The 25,620-nt window shown below is 45.1% G+C and overlaps 2 protein-coding genes across 7 annotated transcripts in view; one reads left to right on the top strand and one right to left on the bottom strand.

Moving 5' to 3' along the window:
• Window positions 1-5,995, top strand: part of MAP3K15 (mitogen-activated protein kinase kinase kinase 15) — a 149,898-nt gene extending 143,903 nt beyond the window's left edge. For 5 of the 6 annotated variants that reach the window (XM_005593116.5, XM_065538460.2, XM_015443582.4 and 2 more), the window contains 4 exons: window positions 3,200-3,312; window positions 4,481-4,581; window positions 4,659-4,735; window positions 5,232-5,995. In XM_005593116.5, coding sequence (XP_005593173.3) covers window positions 3,200-3,312; window positions 4,481-4,581; window positions 4,659-4,735; window positions 5,232-5,316 — 376 coding nt within the window. In that variant the 3' untranslated portion in view covers window positions 5,317-5,995. Of the gene's footprint in view, window positions 1-3,199; window positions 3,313-4,161; window positions 4,220-4,480; window positions 4,582-4,658; window positions 4,736-5,231 lie in introns of those variants that run through there. The other variant, XR_287236.4, reaches the window with a different exon arrangement.
• A 228-nt stretch (window positions 5,996-6,223) lies between these two features.
• PDHA1 (pyruvate dehydrogenase E1 subunit alpha 1) lies at window positions 6,224-22,558 on the bottom strand. Its single transcript, XM_045384312.2, has 11 exons — window positions 22,400-22,558; window positions 17,150-17,209; window positions 16,436-16,609; window positions 15,189-15,315; window positions 13,439-13,530; window positions 12,030-12,122; window positions 10,794-10,949; window positions 10,549-10,620; window positions 8,327-8,394; window positions 7,045-7,153; window positions 6,224-6,577 (listed from the first exon to the last, which is right to left on the bottom strand). The coding sequence occupies exons 1-11, from the start codon at window positions 22,454-22,456 to the stop codon at window positions 6,413-6,415; spliced, it is 1,173 nt and encodes a 390-aa protein (XP_045240247.1). The 5' UTR covers window positions 22,457-22,558; the 3' UTR covers window positions 6,224-6,412.
• Window positions 22,559-25,620: the final 3,062 nt, after the last annotated feature.

Genomic DNA, 25,620 nt, shown 5'->3' with positions numbered 1-25,620 from the left:
TCCCCACCTCACTTTGCTACCAAATAATCCGGGAGTTCCTGTGTTCTAACCTCTCTACTGTTGCAGTGATTTCTCATGGCAACTTCAATAATTACCTGAAGTCTTTTTATTGATTGATTGATTGATTGAGATGGAGTCTTGCTCTGTCGTCCAGCCTGGAGTGCAGTGGCGCAATCTTGGCTCACTGCAACCTCCGCCTCCTAGGTTCAGGCAATTCTCCTGCCTCAGCCTCCTGAGTACCTGGGACCACAGGCACATACCATCACACCCGGCTAATTTTTGTATTTTTAGTAGAGATGGGATTTCACCATATTGGCCAGGCTGGTCTCAAACTCCTGACCTCAGGTGATCCGCCTGCCTCGGCCTCCCAAAGTTCTGGGATGACAGGTGTGAGCCACCACACCCAGCCACCTTCAGTAATTTCAATAAAGCTTAGTTCTGTATTCCCAAGTTCACCAGCATGGATCATATAAATGAATTAAAGGAACACACAGTTAAGAAACAAATTCCATGTACTAGGTATGTGAGCAAACAACAAAAGTGTGGGGGGCAAGGCCCTTGGCCCCTGGAGGTTTGCTGAAAATCACCTGCATGAGGCTGATTAATTAGAGAGAAGGCATGTAAATGTATTTAACATGTATACACGGGAGCCTTCAGCATGAAGACCCAAAGATCCAGGGGAAATTGTCCATTTTTATTTCGTGCTTGGGCTTAACAAAGTATGGAGAGCTGTGGAGAAACAGGGATAAAAAGGGCCTGATTGAATGCTGATAGACTGGGGAAACGCAGCAAGGCCTGTCTGTCTAGATCCTTCCTGGTCTCTCTGAGCAGCATTCCTTTCTCCTGGATGTGGAGCAGGACCCTCTGGAATGGGGGTCTTATCACCTACAGTCAAACAAAATAGATCGAATAACCTTTTTTTTTTTTTTTTTTTTGAGATGGAGTCTGGCTCTGTTGCCCAGGCTGGAGTGCAGTGGCACAATCACTGCAACCTCCGCCTCCCAAGTTCAAATGATTCTCCTGCCTCAGCCTCCCGAGTAGCTGGGATTACAGGCGCCCACTACCACGCCCGGCTAATTTTTGTATTTTTAGTAGAGACGGGATTTTACCATGTTGGCCAGGCTGGTCTCAAACTCCTGACCTCAGGTGATCCTCCCACCTCAGCCTGCGCCCAGCCTGAAGAATATGTTTTTTTTGAGACGGAGTTTCACTCTTGTTGCCCAGGCTGGAATGCAGTGGCACAATCTTGGCTCACTTGAACCTCCGCCTCCCAGGTTCAAGCGATTCTCCTGCCTCAGCCTCCCGAGTAGCGGGCGCCACTATGCCCGGCTAATTTTGTATTTTTAGTAGAGACGGTTTCTCCATGTTAGGCTGGTCTTGAACTCCCGACCTCAGGTGATCCGCCCGCCCAAGCCTCCCAAAGTGCTGGGATTACAGGTGTGAGCCACCACGTCCAGCCAAGAATTTCTTTATAACCAATTTTTACACAGAAAGGCGGAGGGAAAGTTAGAGTCATATTTTTAGGTTTTGTGGCTGGCTTTGGGGAGGAGTTCTGGTTTCTATGCCCCGTTTTGGGGAAGAGGGATTCTATGGTGCCTCCAGGACAATGGACCGAGAGAGGGAGGCAGGAGAAGGTCAGAGGAAAACTTTTGCATCTGAGGCTGCTGCTGAGGCCATTTGGGGGCACTGTTTTCTGAACCCCAACAAAAGCTAGACACAGTTCCAATCTGTCAGCCCTTTCTCCCAAGACATGCTATGCCTGAGCTGGCATGTGGGGACTCGGAAGTTTGAGGCACAGTTGTGCCAAGTCCTATCTGATCCCAGAGAGCCCATGAGCAAGACTGGGTTTCAGGAGGCGGTCCTATGGGAAGAGCCCAGCCTGTGGACTCTGGGCGTTACTTAACTCCTCTGCCTCAGTTACCTCAGCTTCAAAACGGGGGTTTAGAACAACCAGTGCTTCCTAGAAGTGCCACAAGGCTTCAGTGACTGAATTCATGCAGTGTTTGGCACAGTCCTGGATTCTGGGTAGGAAGTGCTTGCTGGATGTTGGCGGGAGCCATCCTCCCCACCGGCAGAGCAGCATCTCTCACTGTCCCTGCTCTGCCCCATTCAAAGCAGGGGCTTCTGGCTGGGTGTGGTGGCTCACGCCTGTAATCCCAACACGTTGGGAGGCCGAGGCAGGTGGATTATCTGAGGTCAGGAGTTCGAGACCAGCCTGGCCAATATGGTGAAACCCCATCTCTACTAGAAATACAAAAATTAACCAGGCATGGTGGCACGTGCCTGTAGTCCCAGCTACTCAGGAGGCTGAGGCAGAAGAACCGCCTGAACCCAGGAGGCGGAGCTTGCAGTGAGCCGAGATTGTGCCACTGCACTCCAGCCTGGGCGACAGAGTGAGACTCTGTCTCAAAAAAAAAAAAAAGCAGGGGCTTCTGTCCTCATGGTTTAGTCCCGTGTGAGGAGGAAAGAACCTTACCATTCTGTTCTAGTTTCAGCGGCCTTATCCCAGGTTTAAATAATCACATCGTCCTTCTGGCTGAGTTCTGATCAACATCGGGATCTTTTGGTTCATGATATGTTTTTGAGACAAAACTGCCTGAGTGCGTTCAGGCTACTGTAACAAAACACCAGAGACCAGGCAGCTTATCAACAACAGAAATGTGTTTCTCACAGTTCTGGAGACTGGAAGTCCAAGATCGAGGTGCCAGCAGATTCCATGGCCAGTGAGGGCCTGCTTCCCCATTCACAGATGGCCATCTTCTCACTGTGTGTTCTCACGTAGTGGAAGGGATGAGGGAGCCTCTGGGGTCTCCTTTCACAAGGACACTCCTCTCACCTCACCTCTCAAAGCTCCATCTCCTAACATCATCACCTTGTGGGTTAGGATATCAACGTATGAACTTGGGGCGGGTGAGGGGCACACATTGAGTCCATTGCAAAAATATACCCAAGCTGTGAGCACTGGCCTTTGTTGTCAAGGGGAGGAAAACACAAGGAAGGTTCCCCTCCGCAGACTGAAGTCTGAGTCACAGAACCTGAAGAAACACATGCGCTTCCCTCTCTAGGCTGACTCTTAGACTTGTCCCATTTTCCATTTTTTTAAATCTCTAATGTATGCACAACAGATGCTTGAGTTAAATTGAATGGTGTTGAATGCTCTCTGGATAATGGCTTTTTTTTTTTTTTTTTTTTAAACCAGACTTTTGGAACACCTAGTTGAAAAAGAGAGAGAGTACCAGAATCTTCTGCGGCAAACTCTAGAACAGAAAACTCAAGAATTGTATCACCTTCAGTTAAAATTAAAATCAAATTGTGAGTCATTTTCCACTTGCTCTTAGGTGTGTTTGTGGGAGAGACAAACTTTAAAATCTAGCTAATATTCTAGTTAGCTTTGAAGAAACAATGAGGTTATCTTCTATTAATCCAGGACTCCAGTAGATTCTAGACTACTTCTCAATCATAAAAAGGGACTACTGATACATTCAACAACATGGCTGCATTATAAATGCAGTATGCTAAGTGAAAGAGCTAGATTCACAGCCAAGCATGGTGGCTCGTGCCTGTAATCCCAGCACTCTGGGAGGCTGAGGCTAGCAGATCACTGGAGCCCAGGAGTTCAAGACCAGCCTGGTCAACATGGCAAAACCTCATTCCTACAAAAAAATAGAAAAAAACCAGCTGGGCTTGGTGGATGGGTGCCTGTAGTCCTAGCTACTCAGGAGGCTGAGGTGGGAGGATCACCTGAGCCCAGGTCGTCGAGGCTGCAATGAGCCGAGGTCATGCCACTGCACTCTGGCCTGGGTGACAGTGAGACCCTGTCTCAAAAAAAAAAAAAAAAAGATTCACATACCATGATTCCTTTTCCTCCAGAAAAGGCAGAACTACAGGGACAGAATCAGAATGGGGAGGTGAGGGGACTGATTGTAAAAGGGCACATGAGGACTTTTGGGAGTGACAATCATTTCTGTATCCATTCTGCCACCTTCATAGCATATTGGACACCTAAAAAGGGTAGTTTACTGCATAAGTAAATAAGTATGTCTCTGTCAACCCAACATTCGTTTTGGGCCACTTAGAAATGAGCTCCAGAGCTACCTCTTGGAATGTGGACTAGATAAGCTCCGATGTAAAACCTCAACACTAAAACCTATTTCTTTGTAGGATTTCCAACGCAGTTAGGGATGTGATTCCTAAGGAAAGGCATTTGAAAGATGTGAGGGTAAGCATTTAAAGCGGTAGACCTAACATGTCAAATTCCAAACTAACTGAAGGTATCCTAGATGAGGAGGCTTCTCTTTAGAAAGTGAAATCTCAGAATTATGAATTGTGTAATACGTACTATAGTGGCTGAGTGATACAGGGCTAATTCATCTCTTTTTCACATTATATTTACATTCTGGAATCATTTATTAATCCACCTGGTTACTTTTGAAGAATTTTATGGTTAGACTAATAGATAACAAATTGCTAATCGTTACAGGTATTACAGAGAACCCAGCAGGGCCCTATGGGCAGAGAACAGATAAAGAACTTATAGACTGGTTGCGGCTGCAAGGAGCCGATGCAAAGACAATTGAAAAGGTAACTTTACAACAAAGAAATTCTTATGCTGTTATTACACAGCTGCTCAGCTCTTAAGGATTTGATCTTTGTTTCAGATTGTTGAAGAGGGTTATACACTTTCTGATATTCTTAATGAGATCACTAAGGAAGATCTAAGATACCTTCGACTACGGTAAGAGCCTCAAAACAGTTTGTAAAAGAGAACACGACTTTTTATGTGTGAATATGCTTAAAGCAGAAAACAAAGGGCTGGGTCTCCCCCCAAACTCTGGAGTTCTGCTAGGTTCAAGCTGGGAAAAAGCCAAGGCATGGCAGAAACTGAAAGCCAGGCAGAAGTCAGAAGGTGACAGAGAAGAGCTGGCCAATTTCCTGCCATTAATGCCTGGCTGGGAGTGGGGGAAGGCACACAGCAAGCGTGCCCGCATGCTGGACCCACCCCCTTCTTTAAACTGCAACCTGCCTTCTTGTTCCTGAGTCATTTGAAATAGCCAGCTCTCTGCAGGTACGTACCTCTAAGGCCATGTCCTACCACTGCTGGGACACGAGCGTCACCTCCATATGTGAAGAGAATGTTTTGATTTTCATTAGGTTTTTAAGTTGGGGACTGCATTTTTAAGCTCTGTTGGCTTGAAGCTCTGACTCTGAAGACAGCTCTGTTTGTTTCCTAGGGGTGGTCTCCTCTGCAGGCTCTGGAGTGCAGTCTCCCAGTACAGAAGGGCTCAGGAGGCCTCAGAAACCAAAGATGAGGCTTGATACCAATCAGCTAAGCTGGAGCAGAGTGTGCCACCATGCTACATGTTTTGTTAAAGCTTCTGTTAGTGTACACACGAATTCTGCTGTTTACGTATTTAAAAATGCCATTGTTCAATTAATAGTTTAAGAACTTAAGTTTTAAACACTGTCCTGAGTTTCTTTTGAAACCTATTATTTATAAACATAGAACTGTGTGTATTGTGAAAACAGTGAGCCTTAGTTTTGACCTCCCGGAATATTAGGAAATTCACCTGTAGTCCCAGCTACTAGGGAGGCTGAGGTGGGAGGATTGCTTGAGCCCAGGAGATGGAGGCTGCAGTGAGCTGTGATCACGCCACTGCACTCCAGCCTGGGCAACAGAGCCAGACCCTGTCTCAAAAAAAAAAAAAGTACACCCTTTAGCACTTGCTGGAATGGTGAAACAAGGGGTGTTTAACATGGAAGCTGGGACACTGCTTCAGAACTGGTATGGTACTTAAATTTGAGAAACACAAAATTGATACGAATGTGCCTTGTAGTTAATGTTTGATATGAACAGAAAATAGCTACATATTTATTTATACTGAATGTGTAAGTAGAGAAAACTAAGTTATGTGGCCTTTGAAATGATTGTGAAAGTCTTATTTTAAAATGGAACTGTCCTCCTGCCTGATAATAAATATTATGTCTTACAGAGAAATGATGGTCAGCGCAAACAGGCTGTAGCACCAACAAACACTGCTCGGAGCGGGTGCTATGGCAGAACACTGTGGGCTGTTACCACAAGCATGCCTGTGAGGGGCCCTGTGATTGATAATGGTCTCCTCCCAAAAAGGTGGCTGGGGGTGGGGGAAACAGGCACACAAGGTATTGTTCTTCCTTTTCATAATTAGAGTGTTTGTTCAACTATTTTAAGTCAAAAATAATCTTTAAGCACTCAATAATTAATCTTTTAATGCAACAATGTACAAAGTGCATGCAATTACTACCTGCTCAATCTACACACTTAGTCTTAATGGAAGTTTACAAGAATTTCATTGACTGCGTTTTCTTCCTCCTTAACCAAGTTGAGAACACTGGTAGCCCCCTGAAGGTATAACCTCCCCTTCTAGTCCCCTTAACTGACTGACTTAAACTTGATCCACTGATTGGCACCACGAACTTCGAAAGGTGGGTCGCTGGAGTAGATGTGGTAGCCCAGCTCCTCCAAAGGTGGCTCAGGATCGGCCGTGGCAAACTGGGCAGCATCCTCAATCTCCTTCCTCACTTCCACATCAATTTCCTAAAAATTAGGTAACAGTGTAAAAGGTTTTTGAATGAACAGCAGTTTAGGTACCAACCAGAGTTCTACGGAGGACCTGTTGCTGGTGTAACTCTAAGTATGAACAGTTGCTAATTCAGAAGATTTTGGAATACAGATTTCTAGGGTGTATATTTTTTATGAATTAAAAATCCACAGTATACTTTTAGGAAAAAAAGAATTATGCTACTATGCTACTGTGGGGGCTTTGCCACTGTGATGGTGGTTTACAGTCCACCAAAATCTAAAGAGTAATACAATTTTGAATAGAGGAAACTAAAGGAAAAGCCCCCACCCCGAGGGGCTTCGGAATTATTTATGCCCCGGCACATCACTTTCTGGGCTTGGAGGAACCCACCCAAACGCTGTGGCCACCCAGGGGGTGGCAACTTTTTCTGTGGGAGGCGAAAAAAGCCAACCTTCAAACCACCACAAACAAGTGACTGTACCTTTAGTTCTTCCACACTGGCAAGATTGCTGTTCACCATCCTGTCCTTGAGAAGCATAATAGGGTCACTCTTACTTCTTACTTCCTGAATTTCTTCTCGTGTACGGTAACTATGGGGAGGGAAAAGTAGTAATCGATCAGTAAGAACAGTTCCAGTAGAGCAAGGACAGCATGATGAAATATGACATGGGGTTGGATTGTCCCAATTAGGTGAAATACAGAAGTGTGTTTGTTTCTGAAACAAAGGGGCACATCAATGCTATGTCACTATAGGAGTGGCAGAGTTATACTTTCAAAATACCAGAGCACAGCCTAACATTCTGTAAGAACTACTGCTGTCTTCTAGAAAACCGTACGCTGGTAAGTCACATGGCTTCCCTGGCATTCTGACAACAAGGGCCAAGTTTTTGCTTGCTTCTTTGACTTAGACATAAGGGTCTAAAGAAGTGTCACTCATCCCACCCATTTGGGCTCCTGTATACTACATGGGAGGGGACAGCAGAGATGGTGTGTGTGGTGATAGATTTTAAGAGCACCAAGCAGGAAATCCACGTGCCTTGCCTTTCTCCCTTAAGCCCCCCTAAAGAAGCATAGCCAGCAAAACCAATGTATCTTACGCTTACATCATTTGAAGTAACACTAAAAGGATTCTACCATTTTCCACAACAGATTTACACAAAGTGGATCTATTCCATATACTGTGCTCTCTACATGATTTTCCCTTAGAAATCCACTCTACAAAGGCTTATTTATTCAACTGTGTCAACCCTGGGATTCCAGAATTACAGGCCAGAGCTAAGCAAAAAAGTAAAATTCATGCCTTTCTAGTGAAACCTAGCTTTTTTGATTGATGTATTTGAACGGATTGAACACCTAGTTACCCTTAGCTCTATACCAGACAGAAGAACATCTCCAAATTCTGATCCTCCTCAGGTGGAGTATGCCATGCATGGACTTGGGGTAATGCCTACAAAAGCTAAATGCCCCCAAGATACTACACTACCATCGGTCTTGTTTTATGTAACAATTTTCCTGCACAATTAAGGTATATAACACTCTAAAAATCACTGCTCGTGCTCACACACACTATACATTGTAGGCATTTTCAGTAAAGCTTTCTTATTAGGAGGCACTGCTTTCAGGTAACTTGATGCCAACACAACTGCATGCATGAAGTGAACTGGTATCTAGCTCCAAAAGCAAATATTGAAATGTGTTTCTTTTGCCATGTAACACCATTCAAAGCCCACCCCTTCTGGAAACCACAGTGCCCATGAGCACACCTGACTCCAGGATCACTCATACTGTGTCCGTGGTAACGATAAGTCTGCAGCTCCATCAGGATGGGCCCCTAAAACAGAAGTGGTAGGCAGTTAGGAACGATGACGGGAAGAGCAGGCTGACACTCCACGGCCTCAGACGCAGGCCCTTTATTAAGCATCCAGTGTATTCTTACCAGATCTTTTGAGGTATCATGGATTTCTTATTGGTTGACTGATCTGTTCTCATTTCTAGCATGTATTGATTGCATATTTCAGTTTTCTCATTTATAATAAGGCAATCTACCAACAGCTTGTTTTGAATCAAAAAGGCTTTGAAGGCCAGGTGTGTTGGCTCATGCCTGTAATCCCAGCACTTTGGGAGGCTGAGGTGGTTGGATCACTTGAGCCCAGGAGTTCGAGATCGAGACCAGCCTGGACAACATGGCAAAACCCCATTTCTACAAAAAACACAAAAATTAGCCAGGCATGGTGGCATGTACCTGTAGTCCCAGCTACTTGGATCACCTGAGTCTGGAAGGTCAAGGCTGCAGTGAGCTGTGAGTGTGCCACCATGCAAGACCCTGTGAAAAAAAAAAGGCAGCTGGGTGCGGTGGCTCACGCCTGTAATCCCAGCAGCGGGCGGATCACAAGGTCAGGAGATCAAGACCATCCTGACTAACACGGTGAAACCCCGTCTCTACTTAAAATACAAAAAAAAATTAGCCGGGCGCGGTGGCGGGCGCCTGTAGTCCCAGCTACTCGAGAGGCTGAGGCAGGAGAATGGCATGAACCCGGGAGGCGGAGCTTGCAGTGAGCCGAGATTGCACCACTGCACTCCAGCCTGGGGGACAGAGCGAGACTCTGTCTCAAAAAAAAAAAAAAAAAAAAAAAAAGGCTTTGAGCATGTTCTAGAGCCTCCTGCTATTGGCTAGGCAGATTTCCATCTCATGCTCCTTTCTCGTAGTGTGTTGTGGGGCTGGCAGCCACTTCTACTTCACAGATCCTGCTAGTGTGTAACAAAGTTGACAGGCACCAACAACCTCTGCTACCCAAACCCTGAGGCTCTGCTGGGAGTATGACCACTTGGGGTCTATCACCAAGTGGCTTGCTCATTCTACACTAGCCCACTTCCAGGAGATGGCTCTGAACACTGAGGGATGGGGAAACATTGAGGATCCTTGATTGGTTTGGTGCAGTAGTTAAAACGGGCGAGTGGGGAGCTGGCTCCATGATAAGAGTAGCTATGTACCTTTAACTGCTCTGTGGCTCAGTTTCCTTGTCTGCAAAATGGGCAAAACAGTAACACCTAACTCAGAATTGTGAAGGTTATGTGTTTGGGAAGTCATACATTCTACAAATCACCATGTCTCCAGCCAGGGCTGGCCCGCATGTATTCTTTTCAGGAATTGGGAGAGGTGGGGTCAATATCCATCACTCAGGGCCTGGCACTCCCAGCCTTAGGGTCCTGACAGACTGCTCAGCCCATTGTATCCAAGCTGTCATCTTGGTCCTGCTCTAGTTCATTCTACTCATTAGCTCTTATTTAATGTTACTACATCCCACCCTTACTTCCCTGTCTCCCCACTTTCTGACATTTGCATCACTGCCCAAACATACATGGTATGGCACTGAAGTGACAACTTCAGAAACCTTGTGTCTGGGCTGTGGAACACTAATTTAGGGAGAACACCCAAACCTCCTAAGCCTATACTAGTGCTGAAGGAACTGAAACCTCTTTAGGCCAGTCTCCCTGTTACCATCTCCCTCACTGCCATACACTGAAGGGAAAGATCCTTAGGACTGAGCAAGACTAAGATTACAAGCTTCAACCATACTGTTTGTGTAAGACACACACATTAAATGCCTATTGTATACATGACATTCTATGCTGGACACTACGGGGATCCCCAATCTGTTCCTTCAAGGGACTCATGATTAATGGGGGGTGGGGAGGAGGGACAGAATTAACCTAACAAAAAGGCAGTGTAGTTGTCATGATGAAGACAGGCGAAAGCAGAGGAAGCACCAGGACAGACTTCCCCCAAATGAGAGAAATGTGGGCTTCCCAGCAGGTGAGCTACCAAGACCAAGCTACCCAAAGGAGCCCTGCTTGCTTCACTCTGCTTCCATCTTGTGCACCTCAATTATCAGCTACCCACTAACAGCTTCAGCAGGCACACGGGAGGCAGTCTTTGAACTTCCAGAGATAAATGTCATTAGCCCAGAGGCCTTTAGAGTCTTACCTTCCCAGATCTACAATAGGCGGCAGCAAACCTTGTCGCCTCTCGGACGCACAAGATATCCATTCCATCCACCTGTTAATAAACGGGAGGGGCGAAGCATGAATCCAGCTGCCCCAAACCATTTTACTTTCACATCACCTGCTTATGTTTGAGAACGAAACTCTTCAATGTTTCTAAGATTGTCAAGGGTCTGCACAAGGACATACCCCTGGCCTTGGCCCCGGCCCCACCACAGGTGTCCTTACTCTCAGCCCAGGAATGAAATCGCCTCTCTTGTAGTAATCAGTGCTGGCTGCTGCTCTCTCAACAGATGTTCCCATTCCATAGCGATTATTCTCACAGATGAAAATACAAGGTAATTTCCACAAAGCTGCCATGTTGTAAGCTTCAAATATCTGGCCCTGGAAGTAGTTATGAAAAGGGGTTTCATTTGGCTTCTTTCTCTAGGATCCATCATCTGTAACAGCTGCTGCTCTGCCTGGCACAGAAAGCTTTCATAAAGCACAGAAAGCCTCCTCTTCTAAAACCGAGCTTTGGGCTGGGCACGGTGGCTCAGCCATGTAATCCCAGCACTTTGGGAGGCCGAGGAGGGTGGATCACGAGGTCAGCAGATCAAGACCGTCCTGGCTAACACGGTGAAACCCCGTCTCTACTAAAAATACAAAGTAGCCGGGCATGGTGGCAGGCGCCTGTAGTCCCAGCTACTTGGGAGGCTGAGGCAGGAGAATGGCGTGAACCCGGGAGGCAGAGCTTGCAGTGAGTGGAGATCGTGCCACTGCGCTCCAGCCTGGGCAACAGAGCAAGACTCTCTCTCAAAAACAAAACAAAAAAAACAACCAAAAAACCGAGCTTTGGATGGTGAGGGAAAGCGGGGTGGGTGACAGATAAGAAGCAGCAGGCATCATACTCTTGCAACTAAGAAAGATGACAAACCAACTACTACTTGTTTCTTTGGGGCCATGCTAGCAGTAAGGAACACACTGGAAAAAAGATCAGTATGAAATCTATCGGGCCCACTGGATAGTCAGAGTGAACCAGCACCTAAGAATCAGCCTCTAGAACAGGGCTTCACAGAGTACCGGCCACAGACTGGGTATTACTCGGTACCAAAAGAAGCACAAAAAGAAGCACAAAAACTGAATTAGGACTGAGACGCTATTACCCGAATTTGACACTGCCAGCGCGGACATCCAAGAGAATGGGTCTGTATCATTTTGCAATAGGTTAGGGGAGGTCCTTTATCAAGCACTGATATAGAGCAAAGGTGAGCTCCTTCACAGGAATGCGCCCCCCTAAGTCTTTTGTGAAACAATGCTAAAAGGTCACTCTCTAATCTGGCCATAAGTCAACCAAATTTGAGCTAGCCATAGGAATTACTATTTCACCTAATAAGCAATAAGCTGCTGCTTTGGAAATTCAACTGTGAATATTAAACACTTTGAAAATAAGACCGTTATTGGAAAGTTAAGAGACATAATTACCTGGTTAGCAGCACCATCGCCATATAAAGTCAGGCAGACCTCATCTTTTCCATTATACTTACAGGCTAGAGCAATCCCAGCGCCCAGGGGCACCTAACATTAAGGACAACCGAGAAAGGAACCATAGAAATCCATGAGGGGAGATATCAATGCCCTGCATTTTAACTCCTGGTCAGAATCTGGCACAGAAATTACACTGCTGCTACAAACTCTCCTTCCAACCCCATCTCTCTGTTTATCCCACCCCCGATATTTTCAATGAAGCAGTAAAGTAATATATAAATACTATGTTCTATTTTAACCAGTAAGCAATAACATTTCTGCATTCAAGAGTTAAAAAATAAAACGTGGCCGGGCATGGTGGCTCACGCCTGTAATCCCAGCACTTTGGGCAGATCATGAGGTCAAGAGATCGAGACCATCCTGGACAAGATGGTGAAACCCTGCCTCTACTAAAAATACAAAAAATGGCTGGGCACGGTGGCGCTTAACTGTAGTCCCAGCTACTTAGGAGGCTGAGGCAGGAGAATTGCTTGAACCCGGGGGTGGAGGTGCAGTGAGCTGAGATCACACCACTGCTCCAGCCTGGGCGGCTTAGCAAGACTCCATTTCAAAAGAAAAAAGGGGGGAAAAAAAAGTAGGTTTTTTAAAAAAACACATAATAGAATCTTAATATACTAGGAAAAGAAACAGTTGGGATATAATTTTGTGCTGTTAATTCTTCATCATTCACTAACTGATGAGAACAAGGACTCCATAATGAAGTTGACAAGATAAGGCAATGTACTGAAATACAAATAGGAAGGGGAAGGTAGGCTCCACTGCTAGAGGCTCTTGCTTACTTATAAAATAGCAGACACCTAAAAGGAAACATTATAAATCACCATCCAAATCTACTCAACTCATCGCTCAAATGGTAGGATATGAAGCACTAGGTTTTTAAAAGCAAACCAAGCCCCCAAAATACAGTCACGCATCGCTTAACAACAGGGATATATTCTCAGAATTGCATCACTAAGCTATTTTGTCGTGTGAACACCATACTGTAATGCACAAACCTAGAAGGTACAGCCTACTGCACACCTAGGCTGTATGGTAGAGCCTACTGCTCCTAGGCTACAACGCTGCACAGCATGTGACTGTACTGAATCCTGTAGGCAAAATATTTGCGTACCTAAACATAGAAAAGGTAATGTGTTGTGCCACTACAACATCACTAGGTGACAGCAATTTTTCAGCTCTATTATAAGTTTATGGGTCCACCATCATATATGCGACATTGACCAAAGTGTCACTGTGCAGCACATGGCTATACTACTTCACGAAAAGTTGTCTGGGGCTGGGAAAGTTTTTGAAGACAAAGGCCAGGGCCAAATCTAAAGCAGCACACAGTCCTCGTCCTTGACTACCTGCGCTCCCACGATGCCATTGCCCCCGTAGAAGTTCTTGGCATACATGTGCATCGATCCTCCTTTCCCTTTAGCACAACCTCCTTTTCGTCCTGGAAATGGCAGAACATACACATGTGCAGCACAAACCAACTCTACAAAGCAAACCAAACCACACCCCAAGTGGCTCAACCATTAGAACGCAGAGGCCAATTCAGTCATCTAAGTACCTGTCTCTCCAGGCAAACACGTTTCTGCTTGTCCTTTTACTAGTTCCATGTGCTTCAACCTTTCCAGCTTTTCCTACTCTCCAGTCACTTAGTTTCCTTCAGATGTTAGCAAAAGTCCAGATGGTACCGTAGACTTTTTTGGTTTTTTGACCAGTTACCAACATCTTAGGACCTCTCCTCTACTAGTACACTAAATATATTCAATCCTTGAACAGGGTTTGAACTGCACGGGTACACTTATACAGATTTTTTTTTTCAGCCACACATGGATTGAAAATACAATATTCTCAGGATGCAAACCCGAAGATATGGAAGGCTGACTTCAGGACTTGAGTATTTGAGGATTTTGGTATATTCAAGGGTCCTAGAACCAATCCCCTGGATATATGGAGGGACAACCATAGTTCAAGAGTCAAGGAGGGCCGGGTGCAGTGGCTCACGCCTGTAATCCTAACACTTTGGGAGGTCGAAGTGGGTAGATCACCTGAGGTCAAGAGTTCGAGACCAGCCTGGCCAACATGCTGAAACCTGGTCTCTACTAAAAATACAAAAATTAGCCAGCTGTGGTGGTTTGGCACCTATAATCCTAGCTACTCGGGAGGCTGAGACAGGAGAATTGCTTGAACCTGGGGGATGGAGGTTGCAGTGAGCCAAAATCACACTTCACTCCAGCCACTCCAGCCTGGGCAAAAGAGCGAAACTCTGTCTTCAAAACAAAAAAATATATATAAGAAGAAGGGCTGGGCACAGTGGCCCACACCTGTAATCCTAGCATTTTGGGAGGCTGAGGCAGGCCACTGCACTCTAGCCTGGGCAACAAAGCAAGACTGTCTCAAAAACACAAAACAGGCCAGGCGTGGTGGCTCATGCTTGTAATCCCAGCACACTTTGGGAGGCCGAGGCAGATAGATCACCTGAGGTCAGGAGTTGGAGACCAGCCTGGCCAACATGGTGAAACCCCATCTCTACTAAAAATACAAAAATTAGCCGGGTGTGGTGGTGCATGCCTGTAGTCCCAGCTACCTGGGAGGCTAAGGCATGAGAATTGCTTGAACCTGGGAGGTGGCAGTTGCAGTGAGCTGAGATCACACCACTGCATTCCAGCCTGGACAACAGAGTGAGACACAGTCTCAAACAAAACAAAACAAAACAAAAAAAAAAACCAAAACAAAAAAATAGTCAAGGGGGACAAAGAAAAGGGGAATATTAAGAAGATTTCTAGAATTTACATCGCATACCAAGCTTCAACCCAACTTACTTTTTTATGACTGCTAGACTTCTGCTGGCATGCTTGAATGATAACCAAATCTACTGTGATTTTATAGCACTAAACTGTTTTAAACTTTTACCTGAGGGGCCAGAGAACTTCACAAATGGTCAGTTAACTCAAGAGCACAACAGAAGTACCAGAGCACCAAAGGAGAGAGGGTTAAAAAAAGAAACTTAAAACTTTAAATATTAACTCATAAAATAGCATCTTAATGAGAGATATTTAAAAACTTAATCCACTCATTTCCCCTTTCTGTAAATCAACAGCAAACCTGTAAGCTCTGCGAGAATTTCTCGGACGGAAAGGCCCCGGGTGAAGGTAAAGCCATGAGCCCGGTAGGCTGTTATGAGATGGTCTGTGGGGTTGATGCCGGCTTCCAGGCCCACACAGCAAGCTTCCTGTTAGAGGAAGGAGAAACTATGAAGCAATACGATACATGTTTCTAAATAAAAACGTTTCCTAGACCGTAGTGAAATATTTGGGCTAGTAGAACCTGTCATTAATAACCAGAGAAAGTAGCTATTTTCCACCAAAATACAGAGCGGACGGCCCAAGCCAGAAGCAATAAACTGGCAACCCACACATGGGCCACTTCCTTCCTTTCTCCTGTATGGTGACCTAAAAGCAAATCCTACATCAGATGTCAACATTAAAACACTGGGGAATTTCACATGAAAATCCAGACTTCCGCCTTCTCTTGGAGACATGGAAAACAGGAAGCATTACCCCTGATTTCCACATGGCACCAACTGGCTGGAACCAAGTCATGGCATTCCTCTGGGTAGGGCATGCTGGTCCCAGTTCAGCACGAGTCCCTGTCACCATTCTGTTTTGTATACCTAGCCTTCTTCACTCATTTATTCTACCTGGCTGGCCCTTATAGGTATTTGATTCTATAACCCTTGACATAAGCCCACAAAACAAAAAACAAACTAATCCTTTCTCTCCAAATTATATACAGTACAGGTGATCACAGTGCCAGAAAGTTTTAAAATAGTAAAACTCTGAGAACAGAAAACTGGCAATGTTATGTGTGAATGAATTCTTTAGCCTAAGCTTCATAGCAGGTTTTGGCATTCTACTTTTTAATTCTAAAATACTGGCTTCAGCCAGGCACAGTGGCTCACGCCTATAATCCTAGCACCTTGGGAGGCTAAGGTGGGCAGACCACTTGAGCCCAGAAGTTTGAGACCAGCCTGGGCAACACAGTGAGACCCCGTCTCTCCAAAAAATACAAAAATTAGCTGGGTCTGGTGGTGTGCACCTGTGGTCCCAGCTACTTGGGAGGCTGGGAGGACTGCTTGAGCCCAGGGGGCAGAGGCTGCAGTGAGCCATGATCACACCACTATAACTCTAACCTGGGCGACAGAGAGATTGTCTCAAAAAAATAAATAAATAAAAGAAAATTACATTACCAGCCTCAAACTCTTCTGATACATAAGGCAGGGTAAAGCCCAATAAGTACAAGCCATACTTCAGTACCTAAAAACACAGTTCTATCACAAACCTACCACTCACCTGACCATCACACAAGTGACAGAAACCACGAATAATTTTCTGTTTATACAGCTGATCTGCTTTCAACTCCATTCGGCGCACAGTCTGCATCATCCTGTAGTATTTGAGCCCATCCTCCCTGGTGAGCACTGTTGTGACAGGAGGGCCTTCTTCCAGTCGGTGAAGGTCACATTTCTGAAATGGAATAAGGTAGTTATTATCCTCCACATACTACACTGCAAACACTGTTGACCACTCTAAGATCTAATTCCATTGCAAATAATATTGAACTTGAAAAACTGCTAAGGAGCACATTAGTAATGCTTCATATCGCCTCTGTTCCTTAAATCCATAAACCTCACTGTGCAATGAGATGGGGCTTGGGGAAAGGAAATCTTTCTATGATTTTCACTGAAAGCCCCTAGAAGCCAACTGAGATATAGGTTGAAAGAACCTTCAAAGAAACAACTAAGACTCTTCTTATTCAAATATTTCACTGAATTACTTTCTAAACTTTAGAATAAGCTTTTATTTTTATTTTCTAGCTCCTCCCCCTACCCCCCACAGAACAACAGCAAGCTGCTGCTAATAAATTCTAGTTTTCGTGAAGCTTCTCTGAACCTCTGATCCTGAACGTTTAGAAGAAAATGACTGAACATGTTCTATTCTAAAAGTAAAACTGTATATCAGAGTGTACCTGTGAAAAAATTATTAACAAAGTAAAACACCTCTTACCTTAATTTCAAATGTAGCATCATTTGCAAAATTACGGGATGCTACCAGCACTCTGCTTGCCTTAAAAGACAAAAATATACAAACAAATCAGTACTTTTTGTCAGCTATTTTGGAAAGTATAACTATTAATCAGTTATCAGGATGAAGTTATGGAAATTTAATAAGCCCCAACGTACTCATAGGCTTCTCTTCCACCCTGTGCACTGTGTTTGCATCTTTCTTAGCCTCCAAAATGAATTCATGCTTTGGCCAATGAAACATGATCATCCCGCCATCTGAAGGCAAGCAGTGCAAAGAGGGGCAAAAACCAAACCCATCCTTTGTTTTCAAAGAAATTATAGTTGAGAATATAATGAAATTAGTGGCTAAAGAGACTAGATCATCTGTGAGCTGTGTTTGTTTATGCCATTCTTTTGTTTGTTTGTTTTGAGACAGAGTTTTGCTTTTATCACCCAGGCTGGAGTGCAGTGGCGCAATCTCGGCTCACTGCAACCTCCACCTCCCGGGTTCAAGTGATTCTTCTGTCTCAGTCACCCGAGTAGCTGGGATTACAGGCACCCACAACCACGCCCGGCCAATTTTTGTATTTTTAGTAGAGACAGGGTTTCACCATGTTGGCCAGGCTGGTCTCCAACTCCTGACCTCTGGTGATCCACCTGCCTTGGCCTCCCAAAGTGCTGGAATTGCAGGCGTGAGCCACCGCGTCCGACCTGTTCATGCCATTCTAGTCATAACCAGATACTGTTCATTTTGAGCAAGCCAAAATTATACTTCAAATAAAACTATGATTTAATCCCCACTCCAGGGAAAGTTGACTCTTCTATCAAATTGGATCTGTAAGAAAAAATATTTTAAATTGATTGAAGTATGAGATAAATACATTAGGGAGACAAGACAAAAGAAAAGATACTTAGCACTCTCTGACTTAAACACAATGTGCTTGAGCCAGCTGTTTTATAATTTATAATTCGAACAGCCTAAATCTTGGGTAGGCTCCTCCTGAAGCCCCAGTAGAAAGAAACGTTCTCTAAAACACTGTTCTCTTGACGTTTGGGTGGCTGTCACTGTTTGGAGGTAAAAAGCTTGGGAGGAGGCAAGAAATGATTCCTTTCCAGTTTTACAATTGAGCAAACCTGCTCACAGCAAAAGTATTCTATGTAATGGCTAAGGTTTAGGTTAGATGACAGTATTTATCCAGTTAGTATTATCGTACTATTTTAACTCCCTTCTGCCATATTCTCACACACTGACATGTAAACCAACATAATTTCTCCATAAAAAGCACATTTGATGTGTTCATACTTTACGTAATCCAGCAGTGGACTGGATCTTGGTGAGAAGAGTTAAGACTGATCTGCCAAGTATATGCTGGAGTGTACAAGCCAATAGGCAGAAAGCTAATTACATATCTCTTCATCCCTCAATAGACCATTATAGGACAAAGCCAACAAACACAGACAATGACAGTGCTGGAGGAAAACAACTGAAATACTAAGAATCAGTGTTTCAGTTAACTTACAGACAGAGACAGTCCACTAATGTATCTCAGAAAAACTGAAGGGAATTTAGGAAGAAGTAAAGCTGAGAGAGGGTGAAACAGCAAATCAATGGTTATATTTGGCAATCATCAAACAGATGTGTTATTCTTGGCAACTAATAAATTATTTTGTGGGGCCAGAAATGTACTGTATTGCGAAATAAATTTCCAAATACAACTACAGAAACTGCAGTTTTTGGAAGGCAGGAGTCCAAATCAGCCAGGAAACAGTAACAGAGGAAAGGTAACTTCTTTCTCAATCCTAGAGTTGAAACGATGAGGCAGGATAATGCTATACAATAAAGAGCAAGAAGGGGCCCAGTGCTGTGGCACGCACCCGTAATCTCGTGCCTGCAAAGATTAGGACTGCCAGAAAGCTACTTAGATACATTCTCCCCTGGCTTCATTATTGTGTATCTCAAAAATAAGAACCACTGATACGAGTGAAAGGAGCAAAGTTAAAGAAGCTAAAAGTCCTATCAGAAGTGTGAGTGTATCGTAATTTCTGAGAGCTTGTTGAAAAGATAAGTTTACTATTCATTTTCTCTGGAGAGTCATAAAAAGATTCTCTGTTAAATGGGATTCCTCTCTGACAGAGACCACGAACAACCCATTCAAATTTTAAAAAATAATAATTAGGCTGGGCATGGTGGCTCATGCCTATAATCCCCAGCACTTTGGGAGGCCAAGGTGGGAGGATCACTTGAGGCCACGAGTTCAAAGCCAGCCTGGGAAACATAATGAGACTCTCATCTCTACAAAAATAATTATTAAAAAATTAGTCACGTGTGGTGGCGCACATCTGAGGCTACAGTGAGCTATGATTGTGCCACTGCAGTCCAGCCTAAAAAAAAAATTAATTTAAAAAAAGTAAAACTTTAACTTCCTAAATACATAGGAATCATTCATGTGGAAGAGGAAAAATGTTTCAAAAATTCCATATTCTAACAGTGTAAATTAAAACTCTTACCTACCACTTATAAAGCCAAAACACAGTAAAGATCTCAAAAAGTCATACAGAAATGCAAACAATAAAACAAAGAATAACATTTTAAATGCAATTCAGTCTTCTTCCATGAAATAAGAACTATGAAAACTATAGACCTTATTCAAAAATGAAAACACAATCTTGAAATTCATTTCAAAGTTTCACAACACACACTCTTTGATAAGACAATGGCAATCTTTAAACCTGAGATGAATCTCCCCACCTGCCTGGTTTTAAGAGAGTGAGAGCAATCCCAGCACTTTGGGAGGCCCAGGTGGGAGGACTGCTTGAGCCTGGAGATGGAGACCAGACTGGGCAACATAGCGAAACCATGCCTCTACTAAAAAAATTTATTTTTTTAAAATTGGCTGGGTGTGATGGTGGCGCACGCCTATGTTCCCAGCTACTCAGGAGGCTAAGGTAGGAGGATCGCTCGAGCCCGGCAGGCTGAGGCTGCAGTGAGCTGTCATCATGCTACTGCACTCCAGCCTGGGTGACAAAGAGACTCTATCTCAAACAAAACAAAAATACCAGGGAGAATAAAAAATGAAAAAGGAAAAAACACACAGCATCTTGGGAGGTTAAGGGGATTAACTTGTGTCACAGCCATCAGACCAGCTGCCTAAACTTATCCCTCCCTTCATGGAGTATCACACAGATGGTAGGAATCTAGTTCAGTAAGTCTGCCTAATTTGGGTGAGCCACTGCTTATTGTTTACTGTCAGGATTTTTGTGAAAGGCTTATATACAAAATGTCTTTTTACATGTATGATATAAAAAATTAAAACCTTGATCTATCTTCTTACTTATAGTTAAGTAAAAAGACATCCATAAGTATGAAGAATTACAAAAAACAGTCAACACGTTAATTATTCCACCCTTTAAAAAGATAAAGGTGAAACTTTTAGTTCTACCCTTAAAAGCTTCAGGAATTGTTCCTAATTAGTCCACGACAAGTTGAGTGACACAGAAAACTTCCTAATTATCTGAAGAGTTTACACCACTAAGTGGAAAGATACCTGGGCACTTTCTAAGGTGACTTCATATCTGGAATTCAATTTTCTTCCTACTGTAAGGTGGGGGCGGGGGGAGACCCTGCAAACTGATAGAGGAAACGATAAACCTGACTTGCAGAAGAAATAATAAACCTACATCGGGGTGCCTAAAGGACGGATGTTTCTAAGCCCATAACTACCGGTACAGCCCTCTACCCACAGATATCCCCAAAGGGAATGACTTTTTTTTTTTTTTTTAAACACGGAGTCTTGCTCTTGTCGCCCAGGCTGTAGCGTAATGGCACTCACTGCAAACTCCGCCTCCCGAGCTCAGGCTATTCTCCTGCCTCAGCCTCCAGAGTAGCTGGGATTACAGGAACCCGCCACCATGCCCAGCTAATTGTGTATTTTTAGTAGAGATGGGGTTTCACCACATTGGCCAGGCTGATCTCCAACTTCTGACCTCAGGTGATCCACCCGCCTCAGCCTCCCAAAGTGCTGGGATTACAGGCTTGAGCCACCGCACCCGGCAGTTCTGTCATTATTTTAGGCAACAGGATTCCTAGAGGGGCATACCTCTTACCTTTTGACAATCTCTGCCTGTACTTAGAGCCGTATCAAGTCCTGGGGGAATTACCAGAATCCCGAGGCCTGCAGTTACACCAATGAACACGACCTCACTGTGCCTAGGGGTCAGAATGCTAGAAGCTTAGGTGTTAGGCACCTCTAAATGCTGAGGCCATGAAATAGTGCTGGACTCTACCCCCCGCCCCTCAAGCATCGTTGCTGTTTGCTTTAGCTACTTGTACCCCAAGAATGTGTAGGTAAGGGGAGGGGAGGGCAGCGTCCTCTGAGTTCTGCTTCCGCACTCCTGAACTCACTGCCAAGAAAAGCTCAGATGTTGAAGGAGAGGGAAGGGGAGGAAGTTTGTTTCTGAAGAGGCTGACCCTCTGTGAACCCGCCTCAGAACTGAGCCCAGGTGTTCAAGAAATGTATACCGAACGGGACACTCAATAAATAACACTATTCAACACACATGCTATCGATTATGTGCCGGGTGCTATTTGGAATCGTATCCACACGTGTCACTCGTTGAATCCTCAAGACAACCCCAAAACAACTCTAAAACTCCATTTTAGAGTTAACTGATAACATTTTAATAACCGATAACATTTCAGAGATAACTCTTATCTCCATTCAGAGATTAACTCCACTTAGCGCAAACATTTCAGGAAACCGGGTCCCCGGGAAGTTTAAAAACTTGCTCAAGGTCACAGGGTTAGTCAATGGTGAGGGTGCTGTTTGAACGGAGCCACTCCGTCTCCAGATTCTACGCTATTACAAAGCCTCTCGGTCAAGAGAAATTAAGTTAGGAAGATCTGAAATGAGTAGGGTCAATCGGAGACTCGAAGGAGGCCGAGGCCACCCTTTCCGAGTCCTGTAAACCAACAGGCACCTCTTGAGCACACTGACTTCGCCCGGCGCACAGCTGGGCCCGGCGGCGGCAGCGGGGTGTCGAGAAGGGGGAAGTCCACAGGGACCTTGGCAGGATCCCGGTCCGCGTCGCTTCTGCTGAGGCCAGGAACGGAAAGCAGGGCGTGGGGGCGAAGTAAAGGCTCCCCGGCTCCCCTAGCTCCTTCTACCCAGCTCTGGGTGGCCCGGCCCGGCCCGCCCTCCGGCCCCGCCTCAGCCCCGCTCGCGCCCCACCCCGGCCGCCCAGGAGGTCTCACCGGCTTCTGAGAAGCGCCAGACAACACGCGGGAGACGGCGGCGAGCATCTTCCTCATGAAGCACGGGCACTGGCGGCAGCGAAGACTCCTCACAACCCAAGAGGCACGACGAGGGTGTCCCAAAGTCTCCTTCAGGTGCCCCAGCAGACGCCACGCCTCAGTCGCAGCGCGACGTGACAGAGTCATAATAACGTCATGCACTGCGCCGGGCCACGGGCCAACCAGAACGGCGTCCAGGGGGTGCTCCGCCCCTGCTAAAGGCCTGCGGCTGCCCATTGGGTATCAGCGCCAGAGAGGGAGGGGCTGAGCGCTCTTTCCGACGCCACGCGGCGGGCGGGTGAGGAGGCGGGACCTGAGAGCGCCTGCGTGGGAAGCTGGGGTCCCGCCTCCAGGGCGCCGCGGGAAAGGCGCCTTCCTAGATTTCGCACTGCAGCGCCGGGTACTATCGAGCGCCTAGTCCTGCCGGTGCTGCAGCTCTGCAGCCCTCGCTCAGTACACGAGATGATGAAGATTAGCAGTATGCTCAGAGCCAAAAGACAGAACACCTGGTTTCTGTAAATGGTCTGCCACTAACTTGTCTTTAAAAGATCACGTAGCAGTTGGAGAATTCTGCCCTGTCTACTTGAACGCGGATCAAAAAATTTGTTTCCCAATATATGTCGAGAGGTCAATGGGAAAAATCTTTTTTCTCTAGTTATTGGTTCACTGCGAGTTAACAGCGTGGCTCAGCCAATGATGAAAGCACACACAGAGACAAACACCAAAGCTCTATTCAGAGGCTCTATTCAGAGGATCAAAGGGCACAGGAACCCATTCTGTTGTGCCCTAGTGGGATTGCACCTGGGGTTCACATTTGGGCTCCACATTTTAAGGGGGATAATGACTAAGCTGAGTGGAATCCAGGGGACAGTGGTCAGAATGGTGAGGGGCTGAGATTGTGACTTATGAAGAACGATTAAAGAAGTTAGGAAGAAAACAGGCTAACTAGAATTGGCTAGGTTATGATGGGGTAACAACTGACCTCCAAATTTCAGTCACTTGAGGAATTTGAAGTGGCACGAGCCATCGTGCTCATAACACAGGTCCTTCGCAGCGTGGCACCCTCTCTGTGGAACTTAGCTTGTCTCATGGATGAAGGGAAAAGGGATCATTTAAACCGGCTCTCAAAGCTTCTGTCCAGAAGTGACACATGTCACTTCCTCTCAATTTTCACAGACCAGAGCTAGTTACCCGACCATGTCTGGGTTCCACAAGGTGAAATATAATCCTGCCAGGAGGAGAACAGAAAATTGAATGAACAATAAAACCAGAGAGGATTGGATATGTCTTCACACATTTTCAGGCCAGTCATGTTACAGGAGGAAGAGCTATTTTGTGTGTGTGTGTGTGTGTGTGTGTGTGTGTGTGTGTGAATAAAATCCTTTCATTTCAGCATAACAATGAATTTTCTAACAATGACAATGGTCCAATGAGATAATTCTCCCCCAGTGTCACTGAAAGTATTCAAAGCAGAAGTTCAAAGCATGACCAGCTCTCGGCATAGCTAGAGAAAGAATTTGGGCACTGGGTCAGACCCTGGACTGAGAGATCGTGTTGAGTCCTTCCAACTTGATGACCATGTTGTAGTGGAAGAAAACTTCTTAAAAGAGCCAGAGGGTGCCATTAAAAGGCAGAGATGGACGTGAGAAACTTGCATGGTATGATTTCAGCAGCTGCTGCTGCTGATAGAATATGAAAGGTAAAAGAGAATGAAAAGGTTGGAGGCCAGATGTCCAGCTCAGGAGAAAAAGCTGGTCTGAATGGTTTGGGACATGTTGACCTTGTGGTGGAGGTGGCACAGCTATCTGAAGATGTCTCCCGGGAGGTTGGAGTTGTAAGTCTGGAACATATGCTAAAAATATTAATTTGGGAGTCATCTCCATGGGGTGGTGATATTGGTTGTGCATGTCCGGGAACTCTGTAGGCCACATACGGATACAAATTCATTCATTCATTCGCTCATTCATCCAACACCTATTATTGAGCACCGATTATGTGTCAGACACTGTACTACACACTGAAGATATAGCAAGGAACAAATAAAATATAGGTCCTACTGAAATACATGATTGAACAAATCAATGGGTTTGAAGGAACAACTTTTCCTTACATTAGAATTCCAATTAATTAATATAGAAGGAATGATGAAAATAGAAAAAGAAAATCACCATTTGGCAAAGACCACAGTAACTGTTGCAGGTGAGAATTATCATCAATAGAGGCTAAAGTTAGTGGGTAAATGTATGATGAGAAACAGGACATTTGCATCATCTCAAATGATCTCGATTAGATTCATTACAAAGTTTAAAGTAGTAACTTTGCAGTGCAGAAACAAAGCAACCCATTTTTCAATGACTAGGATATTTTCTCTGCATTTCTTGTTTTCCATATATATATATATTTATTATTATTATTATTATTTTGAGACAGAGTCTCGCTCTGTCGCCCAGGCTGGAGTGCAGTGGCGCAATCTCGGCTCACTACAAGCTCTGCCTCCCGGGTTCACACCATTCTCCTGCCTCAGCCTCCTGAGTAGCTGGGACTACAGGTGCCCGCCACCACACCGGGCTTTTTGTATTTTTAGTAGAGATGGGGTTTCACCGTGTTAGACAGTATGGTCTTGATCTCCTGACCTCGTGATCTGCCCGTCTTGGCCTCTGAAAGTGCTGGGATTACAGGTATGAGCCACCGCGCCTGGCCTCTTTTTTTTTTTTTTTGACAGATTCTCATTCTGTTGCCCAGGATGGAGTACAGTGGTGACATCTTGGCTCACTGCAACACCTGAGTCCCGGGTTCAAGCGATACTCCTCACTCAACCTCCCGAGTAGCTGGGAAAACAGGTGAGTACCACTATGCCCGACTAATTTTGTATTTTTTTAGTAGAGACGGGGTTTCACCATGTTGGCCAGGATGGTCTCAAACTCCTGACCTCAGGTGATCTGCCCACCTCGGCCTCCCAAAGTGCTGGGATTACAGGTGTGAGCCACCGCGCCCAACTGTTTTCAGATATTTCAAAGCGGAGTTGGAAGCAACTTTGAAGGTGAGGGACACTTTGAGATGCTGTGTCAAGTGGTGACAGGTGATGATTGTGGTTAATAGTCATTAACTATAGGCTATAGTAACGTTATAGTCATTAACTCTAGGCTATAGTAACTATAGGCTATAGTAACGTGCTAGAACAT

The sequence above is a fragment of the Macaca fascicularis genome, chromosome X (genome assembly GCF_037993035.2).
Source record: "Macaca fascicularis isolate 582-1 chromosome X, T2T-MFA8v1.1".
Lineage (NCBI taxonomy): Eukaryota > Metazoa > Chordata > Mammalia > Primates > Cercopithecidae > Macaca > Macaca fascicularis.
The sequence above is the reverse complement of the archived record's forward strand: the minus strand, read 5'-3'. Positions and strand labels throughout refer to the sequence as shown.